This window comes from Fundulus heteroclitus, chromosome 8, assembly GCF_011125445.2.
Source record: "Fundulus heteroclitus isolate FHET01 chromosome 8, MU-UCD_Fhet_4.1, whole genome shotgun sequence".
Lineage (NCBI taxonomy): Eukaryota > Metazoa > Chordata > Actinopteri > Cyprinodontiformes > Fundulidae > Fundulus > Fundulus heteroclitus.
In genome coordinates this window covers 23866217-23889523 of record NC_046368.1, presented here as the reverse complement: position 1 = coordinate 23889523, position 23307 = coordinate 23866217, and the positions used below count along the sequence as shown (strand labels likewise).

The 23307-nt window shown below is 41.4% G+C and overlaps 1 protein-coding gene and 1 pseudogene across 3 annotated transcripts; one reads left to right on the top strand and one right to left on the bottom strand.

The window, feature by feature from the left end:
• Positions 1-2433: 2433 nt before the first annotated feature.
• On the top strand, positions 2434-12213 carry LOC118564023 (annotated as a pseudogene).
• On the bottom strand, positions 12214-23094 carry LOC118563951 (ribosome-releasing factor 2, mitochondrial-like). 3 transcript variants are annotated; one of them, XM_036140393.1, is made up of 21 exons: positions 23043-23094; positions 22848-22938; positions 22687-22786; positions 20612-20657; positions 20401-20498; positions 20186-20311; positions 20012-20100; positions 19829-19917; positions 19681-19741; positions 18747-18932; positions 18586-18666; positions 18324-18472; positions 16890-17030; positions 16714-16813; positions 16449-16635; positions 15306-15382; positions 15084-15222; positions 14828-14998; positions 13132-13247; positions 12859-13041; positions 12214-12524 (listed from the first exon to the last, which is right to left on the bottom strand). In XM_036140393.1, the coding sequence occupies exons 2-21, from the start codon at positions 22887-22889 to the stop codon at positions 12396-12398; spliced, it is 2310 nt and encodes a 769-aa protein (XP_035996286.1). In that variant the 5' UTR covers positions 22890-22938; positions 23043-23094; the 3' UTR covers positions 12214-12395. The 3 variants fall into 3 exon arrangements, with proteins under 3 accessions (XP_035996286.1, XP_035996287.1, XP_035996289.1); XM_036140394.1 differs by having other exon boundaries at positions 22687-22774; XM_036140396.1 differs by lacking the exons at positions 19681-19741; positions 19829-19917; positions 20012-20100; ... (4 more) ...; positions 22848-22938; positions 23043-23094 and adding an exon at positions 19214-19501.
• Positions 23095-23307: the final 213 nt, after the last annotated feature.

Here is a 23307-nt window from a genome sequence, read left to right as displayed (position 1 = left end):
CCAAAGTAGTAACACAATATTGTGTTCCTATGTATTTAAACTCATAAATACCTCAGTAACATTACTAACAGCATTTTTACTTCAAGCGTATTTTTGTAGTAACTCACAAATGTGTGTAAAAGAGTTCTGTTCAATTTCATGTTTAATGAACTGTTATGACTTCCACACTGACAAAAAGAGAAAGCCAGAAGACGTACTGTTTAAGATTTTACCACAAGCCTTGTAAAGGGACAACAGCAGGTGTGTGAGGAAGGTATCCAGTCCAATCCAACTTTGTTGATAAAGCCCTTCAAATTACCAAAGGTACCAAAGTGATGTACAGAATAACATAAAAAAAACATTTAAAACATTAAAATGCTGTAAGTAAGAAAAAACAAACATAAAATACATAAATGGTATATAATTCAAATGCATTAGCGGCCGTACAATAAAATAAGCAGATGCTAAAATCAACTTCTCACATGGCGTCAAAGGCCAAGGCAGCGTCGTGCTGTGGGATGTTTTTTTTTTTCCTTAGCAGTACCCAGAGCTAGCTGTCAGAGTTGATGGGAAGACGAATGCAGCTAAAAACAAAGCAACCCCCCCCCCCCCCCAAAAAAAAAAAAAACAGTTTCCGTTTGGGTATTCTAACAATATAGCCCAAGCTCTAATGTAATTTGGCTCAAATTGAACATTTTACATGTGTTAAAGTGGCCCAAAAATCAATAATAATAACAAGCATCCTTTCCTTAGTTCAATGATGCACTACCTGTGTTGGTTTATTGCTTAAAAATGCCATTGGAAAAATTCATGGGGACAGAATCCTTTACAACGCACTAGATTAGATTAGATTAGATTCAACTTTATTGTCATTACACAGGTACAGGTACAAGGCAACAAAATGCAGTTTAGGTATAACCAGAAGTGCAATAGCAGCAAGTGCAGGATAAACAATGGTTCCATATGTACAGGACATGGATATGTACTGAATCAATATAGAGATGAATACTATTAAAACAGAATTTACTGATAGATTGTCCTATGAGTATAATATATGATAACTAGTATTGTGAACTAAATTACAGCTGGATATGTACTGAAATATATATACATGTGGATATTACTATAAATAGAGTTTTACAGATATGTACAGATATGTATGTATAGATAACTAGTATTGTGAACTAAATTTACAGCTGGATACACTACAAAGAGTCAAGAGATTTATTATCGCTTCTGTTGTTCTTTGAAGGAGTTGCAGTGTACTGCCCGAGCATATGATTATTTATCTTTAGAATAAGCTGTCCAATTACAAAAAAGCAAATGTGCCTGCGCTGAGGGCCTCAATCCACTTTAGTCTGCACAACGGCTGAGAAACTGGTGCTGCAGCAGATTCTACCAACCGGCATTCAGGCTCTGCACGTGAAGGCATCCACATTTGCACAGGAGACGCGTGACGGCAAAGATCAACGTGTAACATTTAATCTACTCCTACGTCTGGACTTGTGTATCTACTCATGTACATATCAAAATCTACAGAACAAAAACATTTGATTGCCACTAAAGAGTTACAGGCAGAGGGCTGTGTTTGAGAAAAAATCCACCACGATACATTTCTTTTTAGTTCTGACTTTCTTGTAATATCCTCCAAACACTATGTTAAAAAATCAACACAGGAAATGATTTTTTCCCCCTTTACTTTAGACTTTGGGACAAAAACAAAGTTCCCACTTTAGATATGAGTCACATCAGAGGAATACATTCAAGTTCATGTATTTTACCGGTTTCAGCTGAATAAAGTTACCGACGACAATACAAACAGAATTATACTGCATCAGTACAGGGTCCTACCTCAAAAAACAGTATACGTTTAGGTCTTTTGTTTAAAAGGCTGCAGGTTTTACAGCCCAAAACATTAAATGAGAAAATAACGAGGATAAGAAAGGAACTGGACCAAGAGTTTTGACCCTGGGCTGTTGTTGGGCCACATAGTGATGTAGCCACGTGACATTTGGACAATAGGCGCTTTAAACCCTGAACAAGTCACCAGCAATAACGCATAGGGACAGAGAACCATGCCTGCTCACACTCACACCTGACCATTTTACGCTGGCAAAAGATTTCAGCGTGTGATTTTTTTACACTGCAGGAGGACACCAGAGCAGCGGAGCAAGCAGACGTTGTGCTAAACCCTGTCTAACCGTGTAACAAAGCAGTTACAGGTCACTTCTAGTTTAGCTCTCTGGCAAACATTTAATCTGTTGTGCAAAACAAAGCAGCCGACCACACCAACAAACTCCAGCTAAAAAAAATGCTTGGCAAATCTTTTATATATTAACATGTATTGACTTTCTTGTACAGCTAGAGGTGGTACGAATCGCTTCAGCTACGCTTAAAAATGGGAAAGACAAAAGCACGCGCCTTTCAGTTGGGTTGATTTCAGCTGGTCAGAAAATGTCTGCAGAGGCCCAGAAACGCAAACTCAGGTACAGATAGAAGAATTTCTCAACTCGGATTAAATTATGACTCAAGCATACCTTTCTAACGGCGTGGGTTTTTCCTAGTACGTGTAGCCCTACAGCCGATGAATGTGTCAACATGTTTTGTTCAATTTCTGTTTCCTCATACTGACAGGGGCGTGTAAGCGAAGTTCTGCTTCACAACCAATGTCAGAGCACTGCAGCAGTGACATTTTGGGGGAAACCATAGCAGCGATTTGATGTTATCTACTTGCCAACTGGTTGTTTGGGAGGGGACACAGAGAAATAAGGGGGTTTTCTTCTGTCGTAAACATAGTTTGCTAATAGGAACTTTAAATTGAAGAACCGTGTGCTTTGGTCAGATGACAGTAAGATTTGACTTTTGGGCAACAAATAAAGAGATTTTAGGTTTGTGACAACGCAAGTTGTGTCCACTGTTAGGTATGGTGGAGGGTCTGTAATGCTGTGGGGTCTCTGTCTTCCAAGGTTTTGGGGACCATGTTGGAGTGTTCTGGATCCCGAGCTGTGCAGCTTTGAATTATTTTAGTCTAATGTGCAAGTGCTACAAAATATACAAAAGAATAAGTATGAATTTTAAGTTATGTAATGTTCTCCATCTTTAACAGAAAGGCCGGTGGAAGGCGCCGTATCTAGACGCTGGCCCTTTAAATCGCGACTTCCGCGTGGGAAGCCCCGCCCTCCTCCCGTTTCCATACAAATCTGTTTTCTGTTGCCATCAGGACAGGTCTTGTGACTTTACAGTGCTGCTGCCCACATGACCGTCCTGGTGGGGTTTGCCTTCACGCTGCTGAACTCTCGGCTCCTGCTGGGGGCACCAGCCCGACCAGCCTCGACCAGGAGCCCGAGCTGGCCTTCCAGCCCTCCAATACGGCTCCCTGGTGGCCGCTGCCGCAGAAGGTGCAGATCGCGGAAGTTTCCTTCAAACTGAGCTCCTCCCAGCTTCAGGATCACCGACGCCCAAGGAGTCCGGTGCCGGTCCCGAGCTTGCAGGCCTCCTGCAGCAGGCCTACCGGAGGTTTCGGAGGGGGGGTGACAGGGTTGCTTCTCTTCTTTGTTTCCATTGGCACCAGCGTCGTGATGCGTTCACTGACCCGTTTCCATCTCTGCAGGTATTTTGAATATATATTCGGGGATGTTGAAGGACGCCGAATGTTAATAAAGGCTCGAGAACAGGTCCCGCGGAGCTGTTGGAGCTGCAGGTGTGGATCACGTCCCCCGACTCGGAGTGCGACGGCTACCCCACCGTGTCTTCCGACGAGTCATGTGAGTCCGTCTCTTTCATTTCATCCTTGATACGGAGCGATCTGTGGTGGGGACCGGAGCTTGAACGTTCATCAAGCTCAAAACTGCTTCCTGATCATCTTCCTTGTTACTTTTATAGAGGGGCTGCAGCGCATTCCACACTCCGATAAGATCTATAACTATTTTCTTTTTAAGTACGACTTGGAAATAAGACCAACTTTTTTTATTGCTGTAGCATAATCTCATGACAGAAACATTTACTTTAGCACGTGTTCTGTGGAAGAGAAAATGGTCATGCGGAAGTAAAGATTATTCATCTACATGATCAGTTGCCACACTCACTGGCAGCTTGCTGTCAATATCTTCTTTTTTCCCCCCCAATAACACAAACAGAACAGAGAGGGATCTTTGAGAACCATTCCTGTTTGCACAATCTCCTCAAGAATCGTCCAGAGTTGCCGTTGCTATTGGGTTTAGACCAATACGACAAAGAGCTATTAGACCCGAGGACTGATACGGCCATTGAAGAAGGTTAAATTCTGAACCATTCCCTTGTCAGAATTCAACAAACAGTTTTAATGAAAGTTAATCTTTCGTGGTACGCACTGCAACAAGGCAACTCAGTGCATAGAGCCGCAAAAGGCCCACAGGCAATTACAATCTATCCTCCAACCGTACTTAAAAGTGGCTATGGGGGGGCTTTTCTGCATATTAAAGAAAAACTCCACTCAAGTCTTGCACACATAAGATGGTTCTATTTTTCATCTCATTTCAATTTAGAGGTTTAGGTTGCAGTGAAGTTCCTACAGCCTTGTAGAAAAAAAAAAAACACTAATTTTTATTCTCTTCCTGGCATGCCTCCCACACAACGCTTCTGAAATGCATTAACACGTCCAATCGCTTTTTATCTGTTGCTGATAGAGACTTCGTAACTTCAAGATCCTGATCAGTGCCTTTTTTTTTTTTTTTTTTTTTGCTCTCTTACTATCACACACACACACACTTTCTAATCTAGTTCACTTTATTGCAAGACAGACAGATATGGGCCCCGTCCTGCGTGACACAGGAGATGCAGAATTTTATTTAAAACCCGAAATTTAAACTGACTTGCCTTACTTGAATGACTTGTTCTATTGGCTATTCCATTTTTAAGAGCGGCTAAGAGAAGTTTGCACATTTTTTTTATACAGTGGAAACAGGAAGTGGTGGATTACAAAAACGGGGATCAGCTTTAAAAAAAAAAAAAAAAGGAATTTTAGTAACCTGTATTTCATAGAAAGGGAAGCCACAAATTGTGACACCGGTAATTTAGAAAAGGAGTGTTTTTTTTGTTTTGTTTCCCCCCTCCAAATAAAAGTACATTAATCAAATGTTGAACATTTTATTTTTCTCAACCTGAGATTGTGCTTCTGCAATAAAAAGTGAATTTATTTCCAACTTTCTCTTTTTAATTTATCACGGTAAAGGGTGCCGCTGACGCCAGCTGAGGGCTGGGTTTCTGTGTCGAATTGTCCTCTGGTTTAGCAATGAGAGACCATTAAAGTGTTGTCTTTGAACTGATCAACCACTTGACTGATTGTGTGCAGATAAGATATACCATCAGCGAGGCGGGTCACCAGTAAACAGCCAATTCCATCTAACAAAATGTTGAACAGCAGCCAAGATGACATATTTAACAATGATTTATCTGACGTTGGGTTAAATAGGAATTCACAAACCGTGGTAGTTTAACAGAAATGTAGCCGCTTTCAACTCGTGACTATGTTGCTTGCACGTTTCCAGGAAAAGCTTTTCTGCTCATGATTGGTAAAAAGTAAATTCTAAGGTTACCTGAAAAGCAAATTCCAGGATTAACCCAGATGTCTCATTACTTATGATGCTGACAAGCTTTACCGACACTGTAAATGCTGCTGTGACTGTTTGTTTCCTGCAGACGAGCTTTCCGTGGATCAGCCAGTCTCTGTCCTGAAGGCACCAAAGGTCTGGGGTGCCCTGCATGGTAGGATTATATTTACTTATACAACTGTTTTTTTTTGGACTAATTTTCAAATGACAAGCGCTTACAGGTTTTTTTAACTAGTAAATGGCTTGTACTTGTATAGCCCCTTATCAAGTCCAACAACCCCAAAGCGCCTTACGTTACAGTTAGTCAGTCACACATTCACATCCCTGCCGGTAGTTCTACCGCTGTCTTAGGTCTTTAATAGGTTATCTGCTAGGATTTCCCTGTATTGAGCTCCATCCATCTTTCCATTAACTGTGACCAGTTCCCCTGTCCCTGTTGAAGGAAAGCATCACCACCAGCATGATCCTGCAACCGCAGTGTTTTCCTGTGGGGGCAGTGTGTTTCGGGGCGATATGCAGTGTTGCCTTTTCTGCCACTCAGCATTTTTCATGCAGGCCAAAAAGCTCTATTTGCTCTTATCTAATCAAAGCATGTTTATTACATCCCATACGTGGTTTATTACAAAACGCGTCGCTTTCTTGTCTTGTCGCTTTCTTCCCGACACTCTTCCACGAAGAACACGTTCGTAAAGTGCACAACTAAAAGTTTGATCCTGTGCTTACGAACATTGCTGGGGCTAATTTCAGGCAAACATCAGGGGGTTTCCAGATGGAGTTGAGCTTAGCTGAATCATTTTCCATCTTCTTAACCTCCGTTTTAGTTTCTTCTGCTTCTTCTTCTTTTTGAGGTCTGGAAACTTTCAGCCAGCTGGTCTACGAGGGACGAGTACGGAGCTGTAAGTAAGACCGTTGAATTGTTGTCTAAAACTGTTTCCAAACCCAGGTCTCACCTTTTTTTTTTTTTCCCTCGCCTTTTCCGTTTTTAGAAAAGCATCAATGCAACGTCAGTCAGTGACTTCCCGAGGTTTGCTCACAGAGGCATCTTGCTGGAACTCGTCACGACATTTCCTTCCAATTAAAGTCATCCTGTCTAACCTGGTATGTAAGCTTGTTGTCTTTTATTATTTTGGTATTCATTTATTTTAATTAACTTTGGATTTTTTCTTTTTAATCTCTATCCCCTCCGTCGTACAGGAAAACCATGGCAAATGCATAAATTCCAAAAACGGTCTTCCACTGGCACACATCGTCGACGATCCGTCTTTTCCTTACCTGAGCCGGACGTTCCCAGACCTGAGCCGAAAGGGTCCGCAGTGACGACTCCCCGTCTGTGTTGACTCCAACCCAAATGTCTCATTATGCCGCTGCGTTGTGACATAAAATGTCCCCGTCTCAATGTCCACAGGGCGCTTACCACCCTTACACCCACGTGTACACGCCTGCCGATGTGAAAATGGTGATCGAGTTTGCTCGCCTCCGAGGGATTCGGGTCGTCTCCGAGTTTGACCACCCCGGGACACACGCAGTCTTGGGCAAAGGTGGGTTCTCTCGTTGTCTACGTCCCATTTGGACTCGGTTGCTGTATTGTCCTGGCGTCCACGTCCATGCATTTCCTTCTTAGGCCAACCCGACCTGCTCACGCCTTGCTACGCTGGCTCCAAGCCGTCCGGCACCTTCGGACCGGTGAACCCCATCCTAAACTCCACGTACACCTTCATGCAGCAGTTCTTCAAAGAGGTCAGCACCGTGTTCCCCGACGCCTACGTTCACCTGGGAGGCGACGAGGTGGACTTCACGTGTTGGTGAGGCGCCCGAAGCGTTTTAGATCCGTCTCCCAAGACCGGGCGGGTGTCGGCGGCTGTTATCCGTCTGTTGTCTTTTACAGGAAGTCCAACCCAGACATCCAGAAGTTCATGGAGCAGCAAGGCTTCGGACAGGACTACAGAAAACTGGAGTCCTTTTACATCCAGAAGTGCGTACTTTGTGTTGTAAAGTTTTGCTTTTGTTTTATTATCCGGTTTAATTTTTCTTTTTTATCTGAAAGGCTTCTGGATATTGTCACCCGCACCAATAAAGGCTACATCATCTGGCAGGAGGTCTTTGACAACGGTGTTAAGGTATCCTCTCATCAGTTTTCTTTTAATGCTTTAATGATTGTTAAAGGGCAATTTTTTTGTTTAAGATGTTTTTTTTTCTGATCATTTAAAAAGCATTATCTAAAGGCACTGTGGAGATGCTTGTAGGTTTTTGTTGTTTGCTTAGGGTTGTCCTGCCAGATCCCCGGTAACGCGATCAGCTGGAACGTAACAAAATATTGTTTCGCATTATCAACAAAGTCGTAATCAAAACAGAGAGCAAAGCCGCTAATACCAGCATAGCACTTAAATGTAAATTAGAGCATAGTCGATACTTTTTAATACTTCAGCTGTATGTGGCGATTCGGACACATTTTTTTCAAACTAATGATAGAGCTTTGTGTATATTTGGTGATGCATCAAGCGAGTTAACCTGATGTTGGAGCAGCATATCGTGGCTGTCTTGTAGAAAATATCTTTGGTTTGATAAGAAAATATTAATTAAAAAAAAAGAAATAGGAAGAAAAATAGTTGAGACTGCAGCATCAGGAATGTCATTAGTTGTAAAAAATAAAATTTAGTGGGCTATTTTACTGCATCTAAAGTAATATACTTTTTGTGACTTTTATGTTAAACTCAGCTACAGATCCCTTTGGGAATATGTAGTTATATGGGAAGCACATCCTAACGCAGTCGACCCCAAATTGACCTCACCTACTATAAGGACAAGTGAATATGGATGATGGATGTGTGTTTTTTTTTATTTGCTTGACTAGATATCAAAATAAAGCTCCATATGAATTTATAACTGTAACTTGAATACATTAATGCATTGATATTAGGGCTGGTTGACATGAACAAAAAATAATATTGATATTTTTAGGCTGAATGTTGATATACAATATTTATCTCAATATGTTTTTTTTTTCATAAAGTAATTAAAAAAGGCATGTCAGAATCAAAGCTTAATCCAAATCCCTCAGGCCTGTTTAATAAATAAATAAATAAAACAGATAAATAGATAAATAGGAGAAACATTGAAGTCGTAATATCCGTTCTAAAAAACCTTAATATTTTTAAAATCTCGATATGTTGCCCAACCCTAATTAACATTAATGGAAGAAAAAAAGAAGCATAAGGTAATGCCCAAATCCTACAGGATATGTCTCCAAGTGGTGCTTACAGTTTATTTATATTCTTGTACAACTGTTGATCTCTTTTCTTTATAATTTATGACTGCACTATGTAAGGACGTGTGTCTGGCTTGTAACAATTGCAGCTGAAGCCCGACACGGTAGTGCATGTGTGGATCAGCAGTAGTGCTAACTCAGAGATGAGCAATGTGACCGCATCAGGATACACCACCATCCTCTCCGCCCCATGGTACTTAGACTATATTAGCACAGGACAGGACTGGCAGAAGTACTACAAGGTTGAGCCGCTCAGCTTCAACGGTCAGTTCAAATTGATGATAATGATTTTAAAAAATTATGTTGAATTTTTCTTTTTCACAAATCATTTCATGGTGATGGGGGGGGGGGATAATTTTTGCCTTGTTTTTGTTCAACAGGCTTACATTTAAAAAAAACCAAAATACTGCACAGTCGTGACAACTAGAGTCAAATTGACGCTGTGTGAACATGGGGCAGTGTGGCTGGTGGTTTTGCTTCTTTTTTCAGCACTGCATGCATTTCACCACACTATGTCACCGATGTTCAGTTTACAATGATCAGATAAAACCAACAGAGAACACTGGATAATGGGCGAGACGTTGTGATCCGCTGATATCCAGAGACACTTTAAATGGACGAAGAGCAGATGGAGAAACCCGTTGTGATCTTATATTTCCATCTGTCTCTCTCTGTGTGTGTGTGTGTGTGTATATGTGTGTGTGTGCTCTTTAGCTGAAACCAGACACACTAATCCACGTTTGGAAAGGAAACCAGGAGAAATACCAGAGTGAGATGGCAAATATTACGTCGGCAGGGTACCAGACCCTGCTGTCCTCTCCCTGGTACCTGAACCGTATCTCCTACGGCCAGGATTGGCCAGGCTATTACAAAGCCGACCCACAAGATTTTAAGGGTTTGTGTCTGCTTGATGGATCTTGATCCATTTTCTTTACTTCTTTCCTCTACTTGTTCCTGTTCAGAAGCTAGCGTTAGCATTGCAACACAGCTTGCTTCTGCAGGAAGTTAGAAAAGTAGCGACTGTCAAACAGCCCCTGGGGGCTTTTGCTCTCGTTTCTTAAAAACCACTGGTCTAAACACACTGAATCTAGTGTTTTAACAGCCTGTAACATAGTAAAGGGTTTTTATTGTTGCAAAAGTCTAAAGGTTTTGGCAGATCCTAGAAAGTGCAATCTCTACGCTGTGCTTCAAATATGACTCCATGGGCAAAAGTAAATGGATCGAGCCTTTTTACAGGAAGATTCCTGGATAAGCCACAGTCCTAATTGAGGATAGCTCTTAAGGAGTGTACGCAATCGTTTTTTTAAAAAGCAAAAATGTAACTACTAGGAAAGAGAAAAGAGCCTCTGATAGTAAAATGAGTTCTATGTTCTCTCACACTTAGGCGTTACCTCTTGAAGTATTACAACTTTAAAAAGAACAGTGAATTCAAATGGTTAACAGTGTATTTTAGTGTGCTACCTACATTAGTTAGCAGAAAACTCAGTTTTAGGACTTGTTAGGGCTGGACGATAATTCAATAATGTATATTGATAGGGGGAAAAAAAGGGTAAATAAAAACTTCAATAGAACAACAGTTTTATTTATGCATTCTAGCCATGTAGGTTAATATTACAGTCGTTGCATCCAATCACAACGCAGACCCAGGAACCAAGCTCCGCCCCCTTCAACGTTTGCAGAGCTCGTATGTTCTTTTTTCTTTTATACAAAAAAAAAGTCAGTGTTTGTGTGTCCTGTATCTATAAAAAAAAAGTCGCTAGGTAAACAGCATAAATTTGTCAGGGCTGCACTTAAAATAAGTTTTGAATTTGTTGATAATTATCGATATTGATATTTCTATTTTATCGACATGCCTTTTTTTTCCTATATCGTCCAGCCCTAGGACTTGTAAATCTGGACAAGTTCAGATTCAACAGTAGAAGAAAATTGTTTAAAATGTTTTAGGAAACAGAAGAAATTCTGGCTCAAATCATAATCTTTTTTTTTATTTCATTTTTTCATGCAAGCACCATGAATATTTCAAAACTATTTAGACGGCACAAGTTATTTAACTGGAATTTTGTCAGTATTCTATATAGAAAAACACAATTTGCTTATTATTGTTAATAATAATAATAATTATTATTATTATTATTATTACTACCACCACCAGCAGCACTGGCTGAGGTCTGCCTTATTTAGCTGCAATTTGGCTCAACTTTAGCTTGACCTAGAGTTGTCACTCCTGTGCAAGCCTTTGTAAACCTGTTAAATAAAAAAAGGGAAGATTTACATGTTTTTATGCAATGGAAGCTGCATTTAATAACATTATGTTTAAAAAAAAAAAACAGGAACTGAAAAGCAAAAGAATCTTGTGATCGGTGGAGAAGCCTGTCTATGGGGAGAGTACGTGGATGCTACGAATCTGACACCAAGACTCTGGTAAAAATATGTCACTTTTGTTTTTTGCTTTTTATTTAATACATAAAGCGCATGGTAAAGCTATTGATTTTTACATGTTTAGCCTGTTACAGTCACAAACTTCAATGTGTCTTTTAATGTTAGTTTTGAAAGATCAACACAAAGTGTTTTAGTGTAACATATAAGGAAAAGTTTTTAACCTCTGTGCATGCAACTGTTCTGAAGGCAACAGGTTGCACTGAGACTCAGACAAAATGCACACCCCATTTTTCACATTGCAGACTGTTAATTTTTCATAAACCTTCTCATTCCCAATTATGAACAAGACTATTGTTGGTCTGTCCCCTAAAAATCCTGTTTAAAATGTATTAAAATCTGTGGCTGTAATATGACCCAATGTCGACAAGTTTAAGCAGTGTAAATACTCTTTCTGCGCCGTAACAATATATTTTACGGAGATAATATCAGAATACCATTTTGTTCTCCAGGCCTCGAGCCAGTGCCGTAGCAGAGCGGCTCTGGAGCGCTAAAGAGGTCACAGACATTACCGACGCCTACAGCAGACTTTCTGTGCACCGCTGTCGTCTGGTACAGTAAGTATGCGCTTCCAAATGTCATCAAAAGTACCTAACAGATATTCTTATTAAGTACAAGGAACATTTTAAAGGTTTTCTTTTTCTCTTCTCTTTCGTAAGGCGTGGGGTACCAGCTCAGCCGCTGTCTCCCAGCTTTTGCCCACATGAATACAAAGGTGTCTGAGCCCATCTGAAACGCTGCTCTGGGAACAGAAAAGGGAAGCACATCCACACGCAATCATCCCAATGCTGGTTTGTAACCTGGGAAATCAAACGAGAAACCCCTTTTCAAAGCTGTCACAACCTGTTGAATCCGATGCATAAATATTGTGTCAAAGTGAATGATTTTTCTACATGAGTTTTGTTTAAAAAAAAAAAAAAAATCAATAAAATGTTGACACTGTGATTGCTTCTGTGTTTTGTTTTTATTAGAAATATACAGAAATACCATGGCTGCAAATTTAGGTTTGCAGCACATTACGAGTATGGTTGTATTTTATTCTTATTTACTCAACATTTTCCACAATAAATAGCTTTAATTTCCATGAAAAGTCTCCATTCTGTACACATGTGTTTGGTCTTGTGCGATCACATCCCACCGGACATTCTCCTGAGAAGTGCACTCTGGGCCTGGGGGTTCATGGCTTGGTAGGCGTCCAGCTCCATTGAAAAAGTGGCGTTCCCAGAGGTCACAGTTCGCAGCACCGTGGAGTAGCCCTTTTAATAGAATAGAATAGAAATCTATTTTATTGTCATTGCACTGTCACAAGTACAAGCAACGAAATCTGTTCTCTGCTTTTAACCCATCCCCTTGGGGAGCAGAGGGCTGCCATGTGCGGCGCCTGGGGAGCAATCTGGGGTTAAGGGTCTTGCTCAGGGACCCAGAGTGCAGGCTCTGGGGATTGAACCGGGTACTTGCACCCTTCTCTGAGTGCAGGCGCGCTGCTCTAACCACTAGGCCACCACTCCCCTTCAATGTGTGAGGACATTAATTACCGCATCGTTTTCAGAAAGAACCTGCAGATTTTTTATTAATGAGACTCGGTCTCACCATCATTTCAGCCAGGGGCACGGTTGCCAGCAGCACCTTGTTGTCATGACGACTCTGGATGTCCCTGACGGTCCCCCGTCTTTGGGCCAGGTCCCCCAGCACGGAGCCGAGGTGCTCCTCGCCGACGGTCACCTCCAGGGACATGACCGGCTCCAGGACCTGTCCCCCCGCCAGCCTCAGGGCCTGCGTCCCAAAGCAACACTGTTGTGGCGTGTTCCTGTCTCCGGCGCCGCCATCGGTGGCTTTGACGTGAAAAACGGTTCCCCGGCTTACCTTCAGCATGCAGCGGGACACGCAGGCGGACACCATGGCCGGCGACGTCCCCGGTTCCACGGAAATGCCGTGGATCAGAGTGGACACGCCCTGCACGGGGTAACCCAGCAGCGGGCCTGGAGAGGCAATCAGAGATCTGGTCCTCAGCAGTGAAGCGTCAAAGTACAAGACGGGGAGGGCGGCTGGTTATACCCATGCAGTTAAAATTAATATAAACGTATCGTTCTAACTTTGGTTTTACAGCTGGACCTTTACACCATGACAGGATGATTACAGTAGGTAGTGATGAACCTTTCACATTAAGGCTTGGTAGGGGTGGGGGGGTGTAAAAGTTTTCTATCTGGGTCAATAATGTACCTACAATACCAATGATACTTCTTGAACTTCTTCCCATTTTCACAACCCCAAACCACAGCGACATTTTTCTAAGCGAAAGAGCCGACGGGTCAAAGATTGAGTTGTGGAAAAGTTTATACCATAGTTGTTAGGTTGTAAATGGATTATCACGGCTTGGAAATGGCATAACAACAGCAAAGCTACCAAAAAAGCAGCGCTCCTCCGGAGCCTACAGGCCTGGAGATAGAGGGCCATTAATCAGAAGTGACCATAGACCGCAGAAACCATGGAGGAACTCTACAAAGATCCCCAGATCAGGTGAGACAGTCTCTCTATTATGTTTTAATGCTTTTTAATGAGTGCTGTAAAAGTGCTGTTTGCACTTTTACAGCACTCTTCCACAGTCACGAGTCATGAATGAGGGCAAGGTAAACAAGTGAAAGATGCAGTTTACAGTTGGTCTACACGTGCAGCACAAAACTAGCCTGGCCTAGTCAAAGTCCAGACGTAAAACATATACCCGAAAAGACTTCAACAAAGTCATTAATTTGCTCTGGGTGTGATTTAGGGCTATCAGGGTACAGGGGTCTGAAAACAAAAGCAGACCACACTGTTCGTGTTGATTGTTTGAAAAAATTTAACCATGTGTATGTTTTCTTTTACATCCTAATCATGCTATTAATATTACTTGGCATGTCACATTAAATATGAAAGAAGATTCCGTTTAAGATTGTGGTGTGACAAAATGAAAAAGTTGAAAGGATGATGCCTTCAAGTCAGTTTAGATTTACGGACTTACTGTTCTTTCAGTTTTATCGACACCCTGCAGGTACGCTCGTTATCCTGGGCTGTCAGATCTCTATGTTTAAAAAGAAAATCTAAATAAACACGTTCCTCTTTTGCAAAACCCCAATCAGCCGTTATTAGTCATGTTTGGAGTGCAAGGCAGCTGCTTTTTTCCCCTCCCAAGCGAACCGCTGTCATGTGTTTTTTAAACGTAAATTCACAAAGAAGCTGAGAGGGGAACTTTAGACAACGCCGGTGCAGTTTACGCTGAGCGATCGTCTTCCTTTGGGAACTGCTTTCAGTTCTGCCCTCTCCCAGGCCTTTTAGAAAAAAAGCTACCTTACAAAGTGAAAGCCATAAAAATTACATGGCGACATTCTTTACCCTGATTTTTTTCCCTTGTATCGAACATTTTCTGCCTTGTTGCGCTATTACTCCATTGCCCTTTGCTTTCACATAACCTGCATTGTCTACTAGGTAAAAAAACAACAAAAAAAAAACAAGCTGCTGCTTTAGGTATAATTAAAGCTGTTTTTGCTTAGGAATAGGAAAGAACAAGTGAAGCCACATTTACCTTGCAGATATGAGCTCTGTACTCCATTCTCCACGGCCTCTCTCATCTCCGGCTGGATCTGCTCTTTTAATTCTTTTGTAAACGCGACGTCACACGACATGTCCGCTGGTCTGACGGTCAGACTCACTGACGCGACGTGCCTTCTGTCCCCCATGGTTCGGTCCAGTGTGTCTAACGGAGACAAATGCCACGGTAAGTTCACGCACGGATATCTGGAGCCTTCCAGAACCGACAGTAAAACGGCTCAAAGCTGTACCTGCAGTCGAGACCTCCTGGAGAACGGTTTCTCTGTAGGCCACCTGCAGCGGTCCAAGGTGAGTCTCGATGCCGTACTCTCGTCTGATTCGATCGTGGATGATCTCGATGTGCAGCTCCCCCATCCCACACAGGATGGTCTTTGGGGCGGAAAGAAAATCAGCTTTAGTTAGCTAGCCGGGGCCCAGAGCGAAAGCCCTGGCTGCTCCAAGATCGGTTTTACCTGACCAGAATCCGGGTCAGCTCTGACTTTCAGGCTGGGGTCTTCTCTCTGCAGGCATTTCAGGGCATTCTCCAGATCTTTGGTGAAGAAAAAAACATGTTTGGAAGACTGTGATAAGATGAGCACCATAGAGTGCCATCTGATAATTTAATATCAATAATTGTGCAATAGTTTTACTTTTAGCCTTTCTGACCGGTTCTCGTTCTGTCGCTTTAGAACTTAACTGTAGCTTGTTTTTCATCACTGACCTACTCTGTGCAACTCTGTGTTCTCGCCACTGTTACGGCCAAATTCCCATGTTGCGGGACAATAAAGGTATTTCTTACCTTATCTTTTGTCACTTTACAGCCATAAAACGTTAAAGTGTGGGATTTTATGTGATGGATCAACACAAAACGGTCATAGCGTTCCTTTCTATCTTTACCTTTTTGGTATACATAAACATGCAGTGTTCAACATGTTCATAGCTCGGTGAATTGTTTTTGTTTTTTACCATAAATCTGATTTTAGTTGCTCTACATGCTGAACCCCTTCCTTAAACCTGGTTGCGAAAACTTCACCCAAATGTTTATTTTCACATAAACCATTACTTTCTGGCTCAGTAGACATGTTTAAAATTTTTAAAAACCTTCCATATAGGAAGAAACACAAATTACAGATATATTTTTTAACAACTACTGAACTAAATTCACAAACTTTGTTTTGTTCCCTACTAAAATAAACTATAAATCAGTTTTAAAAACCACAACATAACCAGTGCCAACTCTTTTTCGCAGCTATGGTCCGGCCACCACAATTTTTATTGGTTCCGCTATCGCGACGGAACCAATAATGGTTACGTTGAGCCGTTGGGTAAATTTAAAAAATTATAATTGTGTCAATTATTTTACTGTTTGGTAAAGATTACAAAAATAAAATCCTATTTATGACCTGGTAACAATTTTAAGACCTAAGAAAGACCGATTTAAGACATTTTAATGCCAATTAAGGCCTTAGTTTTATATTACAGAATTCAATGCCTTTTAAGACTTTTTAAGGATCCGCAGGAACCCTGATTGAAGTTTGCGGTCGTAACGTGACAACATGTAGAAAAGGTGCCGCACGAACAATTTTGCCACCGTAAACACAAACTCCGGCACCGACCTGCCTGTTTGGCCATGGTCGGGGGTTCTACGGTGCAGAAGAAGACGGGATCGGGGACTTCTACTCCAGAGAGGACGATGTCGGCGTGTTCTCCGCGCTTCTTCCCCGTCCCGCTGTCGTTCTGGGCTCGGCGAGCAGCAGCGGCTGCTGACGCTCTGGAGGAAACGATGGTGTCTCCTGTGACCGTCTGATGAGAAAGCAGAAAACATGAGCGGCCTCTGCTGAGGGAAAACAAAACGCCGAACCTCGCCGGGTCACGCTCTACCTGCTTCAGTCCCACAGTCAGGGCGATGTTCCCCGCGCTCATTGAGGGGATTTCCACGTGCTGATCAGCGAACGGCACCAGCAGCCTGCTCATCCTCTCCCTGGAAAAAAAAATCAGAAAAATCTGCATTACTTTTAAAACGCAGATCAAAGCGAGGCAGGGTGAAAACAACATACGTGCTGTTCCGGTTAATGTTGTGGACGGCTGTCTGGGGTTTCAGTGTTCCAGAGTAGATCCTGAGGAAGACCAGGGGGCCGCGCTGCTTGTCATGGAGAACCTTAAAGGCCAAGGCACACAAGTCGTCCTTGTACCACCGCCTGTAGGACGATGCAAAACAGACATGGTTACGTTAGATTAACAACAAGGAAACTAAAAAAAGCCTACAATTCTTAAAACCAATGAAGAAAACTTGTGATGCGTAATGTTTGCATAATCCAGTGACCTGTCTTTTTTTTTTTATTTAAAGTAGATTACGCAAATTATGTAAAAAAAAAAAAAATAAAACACATCATCAATGACATTCAACAATTTCTTATAATTACATCACTGAAGATAAAGCAAGGCAGAACATCTGTGAAATATATGAAAAACATAAAAAAATATGCTAAATCAACCTTAAAATACATTTAATGGTTTATGTTGTGAAATGTATATAAAATTTAGATTCCTAAAAGAATTATATGAATATTTAAAATGTATACAGCATTCAGTAAAAGCATAAAGAATTCAACATAAAGATTGAACTAGTGAATTTTAACATCAAAAATTCTTAAATATTAATAAATTAATAAATATTAGCCTCAGGCCAATAAGTAAGCAGAAAAATAAACCGCTGTTTAGAGACAACAACACAAACAAATGAAAGTTAGCTACAAGCGTTCATTTATTTATATACTTTTTTTGCATGTTTTACTCACTGAGGTATATTTTAACAGGTTTCTAATGTGATATTTACAAAAAAACAGATTTGGGCCCTAGCTGAGTAGTTGTAAAACTATTTTCCTTTTTAATTGTGACAGTTTATCTGCACCGACACGGACATTTTAAAATCATTTTCATTGTCCTCCACAATATCTAAAGTTTATAACAACGGCCTTACGTTGTAGTTGGAAATAAACTAAATCTGGTTCATACCTGGAAGGGGGAAAAAAGATCCCAGTTTAAAGTGTCATGGATGGAGTAAACAGACCTTTCATCTTACTACTTACATCCTCAGATGCATCTTAGCTGTGGTTTTAAATTAAAATTCAGCAAATGATTGTAGATCTGGGTAATATCAGCAGCTACTTTTTTCTTAACAAAATAGTCAATAAGAATATTATCTACCAGTCTCATATAACATGTTGGCTTGCCCTTTTTACATAAAAATTATATATACATGCTATAAAGTTAAATTATACAAAATGCTTCATGTAGCATTTGTTATGCCAAGCATGGGATTTATTTCCACGCTCAATAAATAAACTCAAATAACGGGTACATTTTCAATGACAGATCAGAGAGATTACATATCTTTTACCGGTTGGGTCAATAACGGCGGAGGGTTACTGCGTGGTTTGACGTGCGTGTTTCAGACCGGACCACTGAGACAGGTTAAAGAGTTCACTCACACCAGGTCATGGTGCCGTTCGTTGGGAGCGGGCAGGTAAGCGGTGATGGCATCTAAGAGAGGCTGAACGCCTTTGTTTTTCAGAGAGCTCCCGCAGAGCACCGGGACTCCTTTCCTGGCCAGGGTCACTCGGCGCACAGCTTCCTGTAGCTGGAATCACATTCAACACAGTTAAGCTTGCGTTCACGTGTAAAGGTTCTATTTTTTGTTTTTTTTTGTTTTAACAATGCCATATTCTTGGCTCTGCGCGGAGGAGGACTTACTTTGTCTGCGGGAACAGCATCAAAATTGTCACTAAAATCTGTCAGCACCAGCTCAGCAAACTGGTCGTCCAGATCAGCCACCTGGGATGAAGAAAGAAAATCCCCGTCTGTAACAATTCCTGTTCAAAGCTAGTGGTTGCTGCAGCCTCAGGGATGTCCACCTGCTCGATAAGCGCTGTCCTGGCCTCGCTGGCGGCTTGCAGGAGTTCTCGGTCTTCACACTGGCCGAGAGATCTGACTTCAAATGTTCGTCCGTCGTCTCGTGTCGACGTCAGCTCCCATGTGAGCTTCTGATTGGTTAACAAGTCAACCACACCCGTGAAGTTCTTACCGCTACCAATGGGTATCTGGAAGGGGACGGATTCAAGAAAAACTTAAAACACAACATCACATTTGTTACGTCCGTGCAATTTAACTATACAAAAAGCAGCCCTGGTGGAATATCACTACAGAAACTTTACCAAACTGAAATATCAAAGTTGACTTTTATAAATACATGTAGCCCAGTAGAGAAAACTTCTCTTTTTTTTCTCCTTTTATTTATAATAATGCACTTGCGCTCTTTTATTTTGAAAAAAAAAAACACGTTTATTTTGAAAAGAGGAAATGTGATCCTCTCTAATCTTACTTCCGGTGTCACAATCTGCTGCACTTTGAAAGTGAATAAAGCAGCAGAATAAAAACAGCTGAACCAGATTGCTGGATCGGATCCCTGGATTCTCTCTGGAAGGAGAAAGCGAGCCTGCGCCTCGAGCAGAACTAAATCTTCATTGAAGATCACCATTCTTCTCCCCGTGGTCACAACACCAACTGAACGAAAAAGGATCTGAACCTGGAACCACATTTTCACTTGACTGCCGACTAAAAATATGAAATATTGAGCTAAACTGGACTGAGGTTTTTGATTTTCCTTAATTACAGTCAGGGGTTACAATAAATGGTTACCTATAGACTACATCTTACAACAAAGTCCAGCTGCTTGAAATTAGAATAAAGAAATTAAAACTTTTGCACATAAAAATCTGGACATGACCCCATAAACCGATGCAGAAATTTAAAAAAGGTTATAAATGTTTTGTGTTTTCTGAGGCCTACCTGCAGGAGGACTGGATTGGCTTTCAGTTTCAGTCGTATGCTCTCAATTGAGAAACTCAGGCTGTGAAAATTAAACACGGCTTCATTTTCCACCTGGTGGTAAACTAACCCATAATGTGCAGAAGAAATGGCGGTGTGAGCCACTCACTCCGCAGCAGGTTTGTCCATCTTGTTCAGGAAACAAACGCAGGGGATGTGGTGCTTCTCCGCCTGCCTCCACACGGTCAGAGTCTGGGCCTGTCGGGGGTTCAAAAAGCCACAGAAGTCCATAACTACACGGCGAAAAACATTTTGATTCAACCAAAAACGGCGTCGTTAACAGCTTCCTAACCTCGACGCCAGCAGACGCGTCAAACACGGCGACGGCCCCGTCGAGAACACGAAGCGCCCGCTCCACCTCCAGGGTGAAGTCAACGTGTCCTGCAAGCAAACAAGCTCCGGTCCTAACAGCTCCTTCACACACCCGGCTGAATATTTCAGGCATCGTGGGATTGTTTTACTTTACCTGGCGTGTCTATCAGGTTGATGCGATGGGTTTTCCAGTCGAACGTGACAGCTGCCGACTGTATGGTGATGCCGCGCTCCCTCTCTTGAGCCATGAAATCTGTGACTGTGTCCCCGTCATCCACATCTGACAGAAACACACCATCAACCAAGACAGAAATAACAGTTCAAATGTGGGGAAAAATTAACGTCTACATGCTGCTGTCTGACTCTCACCTCCTAATGCCCTCGTATAGCCGGAATAATACAACATCCTCTCTGTTGTGGTTGTTTTTCCTGCGTCGATGTGAGCCATGATGCCGATGTTTCGGATCCTGCAGAAACACGGCACGAGCTTAACCCTGATCTCTTAACAAAAAAAACAAAAAAAAGAAGAAAAACGTGGGAAATCACCAGTAAAAGTGGCTGGGGCATAAATTGGACTTACTTGGAAATGTCAGGGTTGAGCACAGCCCGCAGTGATTTGATGTCATCTGTGGCAGACAGCATGAGGGTAAATGTTCAGCTTTTGGCTAAATCCTAGTTAATCAGTGTTCTTAAAAAGTGATGCAATGTGCCAAAATGCTTGGAAATTCATTGCTTATTGTGTAAGCACATAGTTAGAAACAAAAAATAAATAAATCCGTAAATAGTCCCCTTAAAAATCTGTGCGTCGTTTGCACAAACCCTGCAGGCCTGAGAGCGGCTCACAAAAGTATTTACAACCCTTGAACTTTTCCACATAGCATATAATTACAGTTTATTTCATTGGGCATTAATGTGAAGCAGGAAAATTATCAATGGCTTTCAAAATATCTTACCAAGAAAGAAACGCGTCTTAAAAAGTGAGATGTGCAAACGTATTGGCCTCCTTTACCTTAATATTAAATTAAACCTAATTAAATGTATTATCGTTTAAAGAATATGGAACAACGGAAAACCTGCCAAGAAATGACAGGGCAAGGAGAGCATGATCAGAGAAGCAGAGAGCTACAGCTTGGGTGGGACAAACTATAAGGAGGACAATTGTTTGCTGGCCTTTATAAAAGAGCAGCATGAAGAAAGGAATTTGATTTTTTTTTTTTTTTTTTTACAAGCTAAGTAGAGGATGCAGCAAACATGAGGAAGATGGGCTCTAGTTAAATGAGTCCAATGTTAAACTTTTGGCCGAAATGCAAAGCACTATGTCCAGACGAAAACTAAAAATCACCCTAAACATCAAATCTCCACATTGAAACATGGATGCTGCAGATGCCTTGCAGCAGAAGCAAAAAATAAAAAAAAAAGCCTCAGAGAGTTGATGAAAACTAAAACGGAGCTGTGGCTCCAGGGCAATCCTTCAAGAAACCCCACTGGAGGCAAAAACAAAAAGGCTTGAACCTGAGGTGGATTTTCATCGTCCATCGTCCACATAAACCCTGAGCCACCACAGCTGGTAAAATACAGGAGACATAATGGCTGCTGTGGCCCCAATGTACATCACCGTAAATCCGCTCACAAACAGGTGCTGCAACAGGCAGGCTCTGCAAGGTGGAGCTCCAAGACACAGAATGAACTGGCCAATCAGAGTAGAGACACGCTCAGCCTGTGTGAGTGATGCAGCGGCATCCCTCAAACAATTAAATGGTGGTTTTGTGTTCAAATTGTCCAGGCGAAGTCAGCACAGAAATTTGATTCAAAATCTTTTCAAGACTTAAAAAGAGATGTTCACAAAAGTTACCCATCGAATTGACTGAGCTTGAGTTACTTTGCCTAGAAGAATAACATGAAAGACCTGCAGCTGTAGCTGAAGCGAAGCTTTTAATTATGAACTCAGGAAGGCTGAACAGAGAGGTCTTCCCTTTTCACATTGGCATTAGCACAAATGTGGAAATCCATGCAAAATTGGAATGTCGGCCTGCAGGCCTTTATTAGCTTATCAAATAAAAGCCGATTCAAATGAAGTATAATTTGTGGTGGCAAAGTGCCCAAAAAAAATGAAATATTAAACGATTCTGGTATCATTTCAACTATTTGAAAGGGCCATGGCGAGGGACACCCGTGTAAATGATTGAAACTGCAGCCCCAACTTCCATACCTTTAAAAGAATGAAGCAAATAATCCCAGGAAGTATTTCTATAAATACTTTATGAATGTAATTATTTATTCATTCTATCTTAGCTTTTTAGTGATCACTATCACTTTATTTCGATCTATAGTTTTATATATATATATATATATATATATATATATATATATATATAGATAGATAGATAGATAGATAGATAGATAGATAGATAGATAGATAGATAGATAGATAGATAGATAAAAATGTTGGTATATCTGGAGCGTGTAACAAAAGTAATTTCCCTCTGGGATTATTAAAGTATGTCTGATTCTGATTAAGGCTTAAAATGATGCCTTAGCAGTGCCCTTCAGCATTACTAAACCATTATCTGATAAGTTAAACGCTTTTTTGTATCTTAATGTGTGAACCCTGAAAAAGGAAGCATTTTTTTAATCAAGTCAAGAAATAAAACAGACCTGGTAGAGCACCGTGATGATATCTTCTTAGAGTCCAGCTCAGACCACATCTGCAGCGCTGTGATCCGGCTCTTAATAAACATTTTCCCTGCGGGCGACACTGTTGTTAAGCGGGTCGATCCACAGCAGAATACGTATAGAACAAATATGACGTTTCTTACCCATGCGATCCCGTTGAGCGCCTGAAAGGCTCCGACAGGCATCTCTACTGTCTGCGTGTTATAAAAGCTGCCTGACGTCCTCCTGTTGGAGCTGTAGACCGAACCAAGTCGGACCGACAATCGTCAACTCATTCGTTGCAGACGGAACACAAACTTTAACACGAACGATACAGAACAATTAAGACATTAAAATACCCTTGACAACTGAATCATTTGCTTTCTTACTCATAAGTCACGTTTGAGACGTGACCGACTCCAAAATACATCCCCCGAAGACCTTAGGCTGCGTCCTTTAGTTCCGCGCTCAGGGGTAAATTTGCTTTATTTACATTTCTGCAAATTTAAACATTAAAGTCTGGAAAGAGGCAGCATATGAAATATATAAATGTCACTTAAAACGTGTTATTTTTTACTGGCATTTTTTCTTTTTCTTTTTTTGTAACAGCGAAGCCGGAAAAAA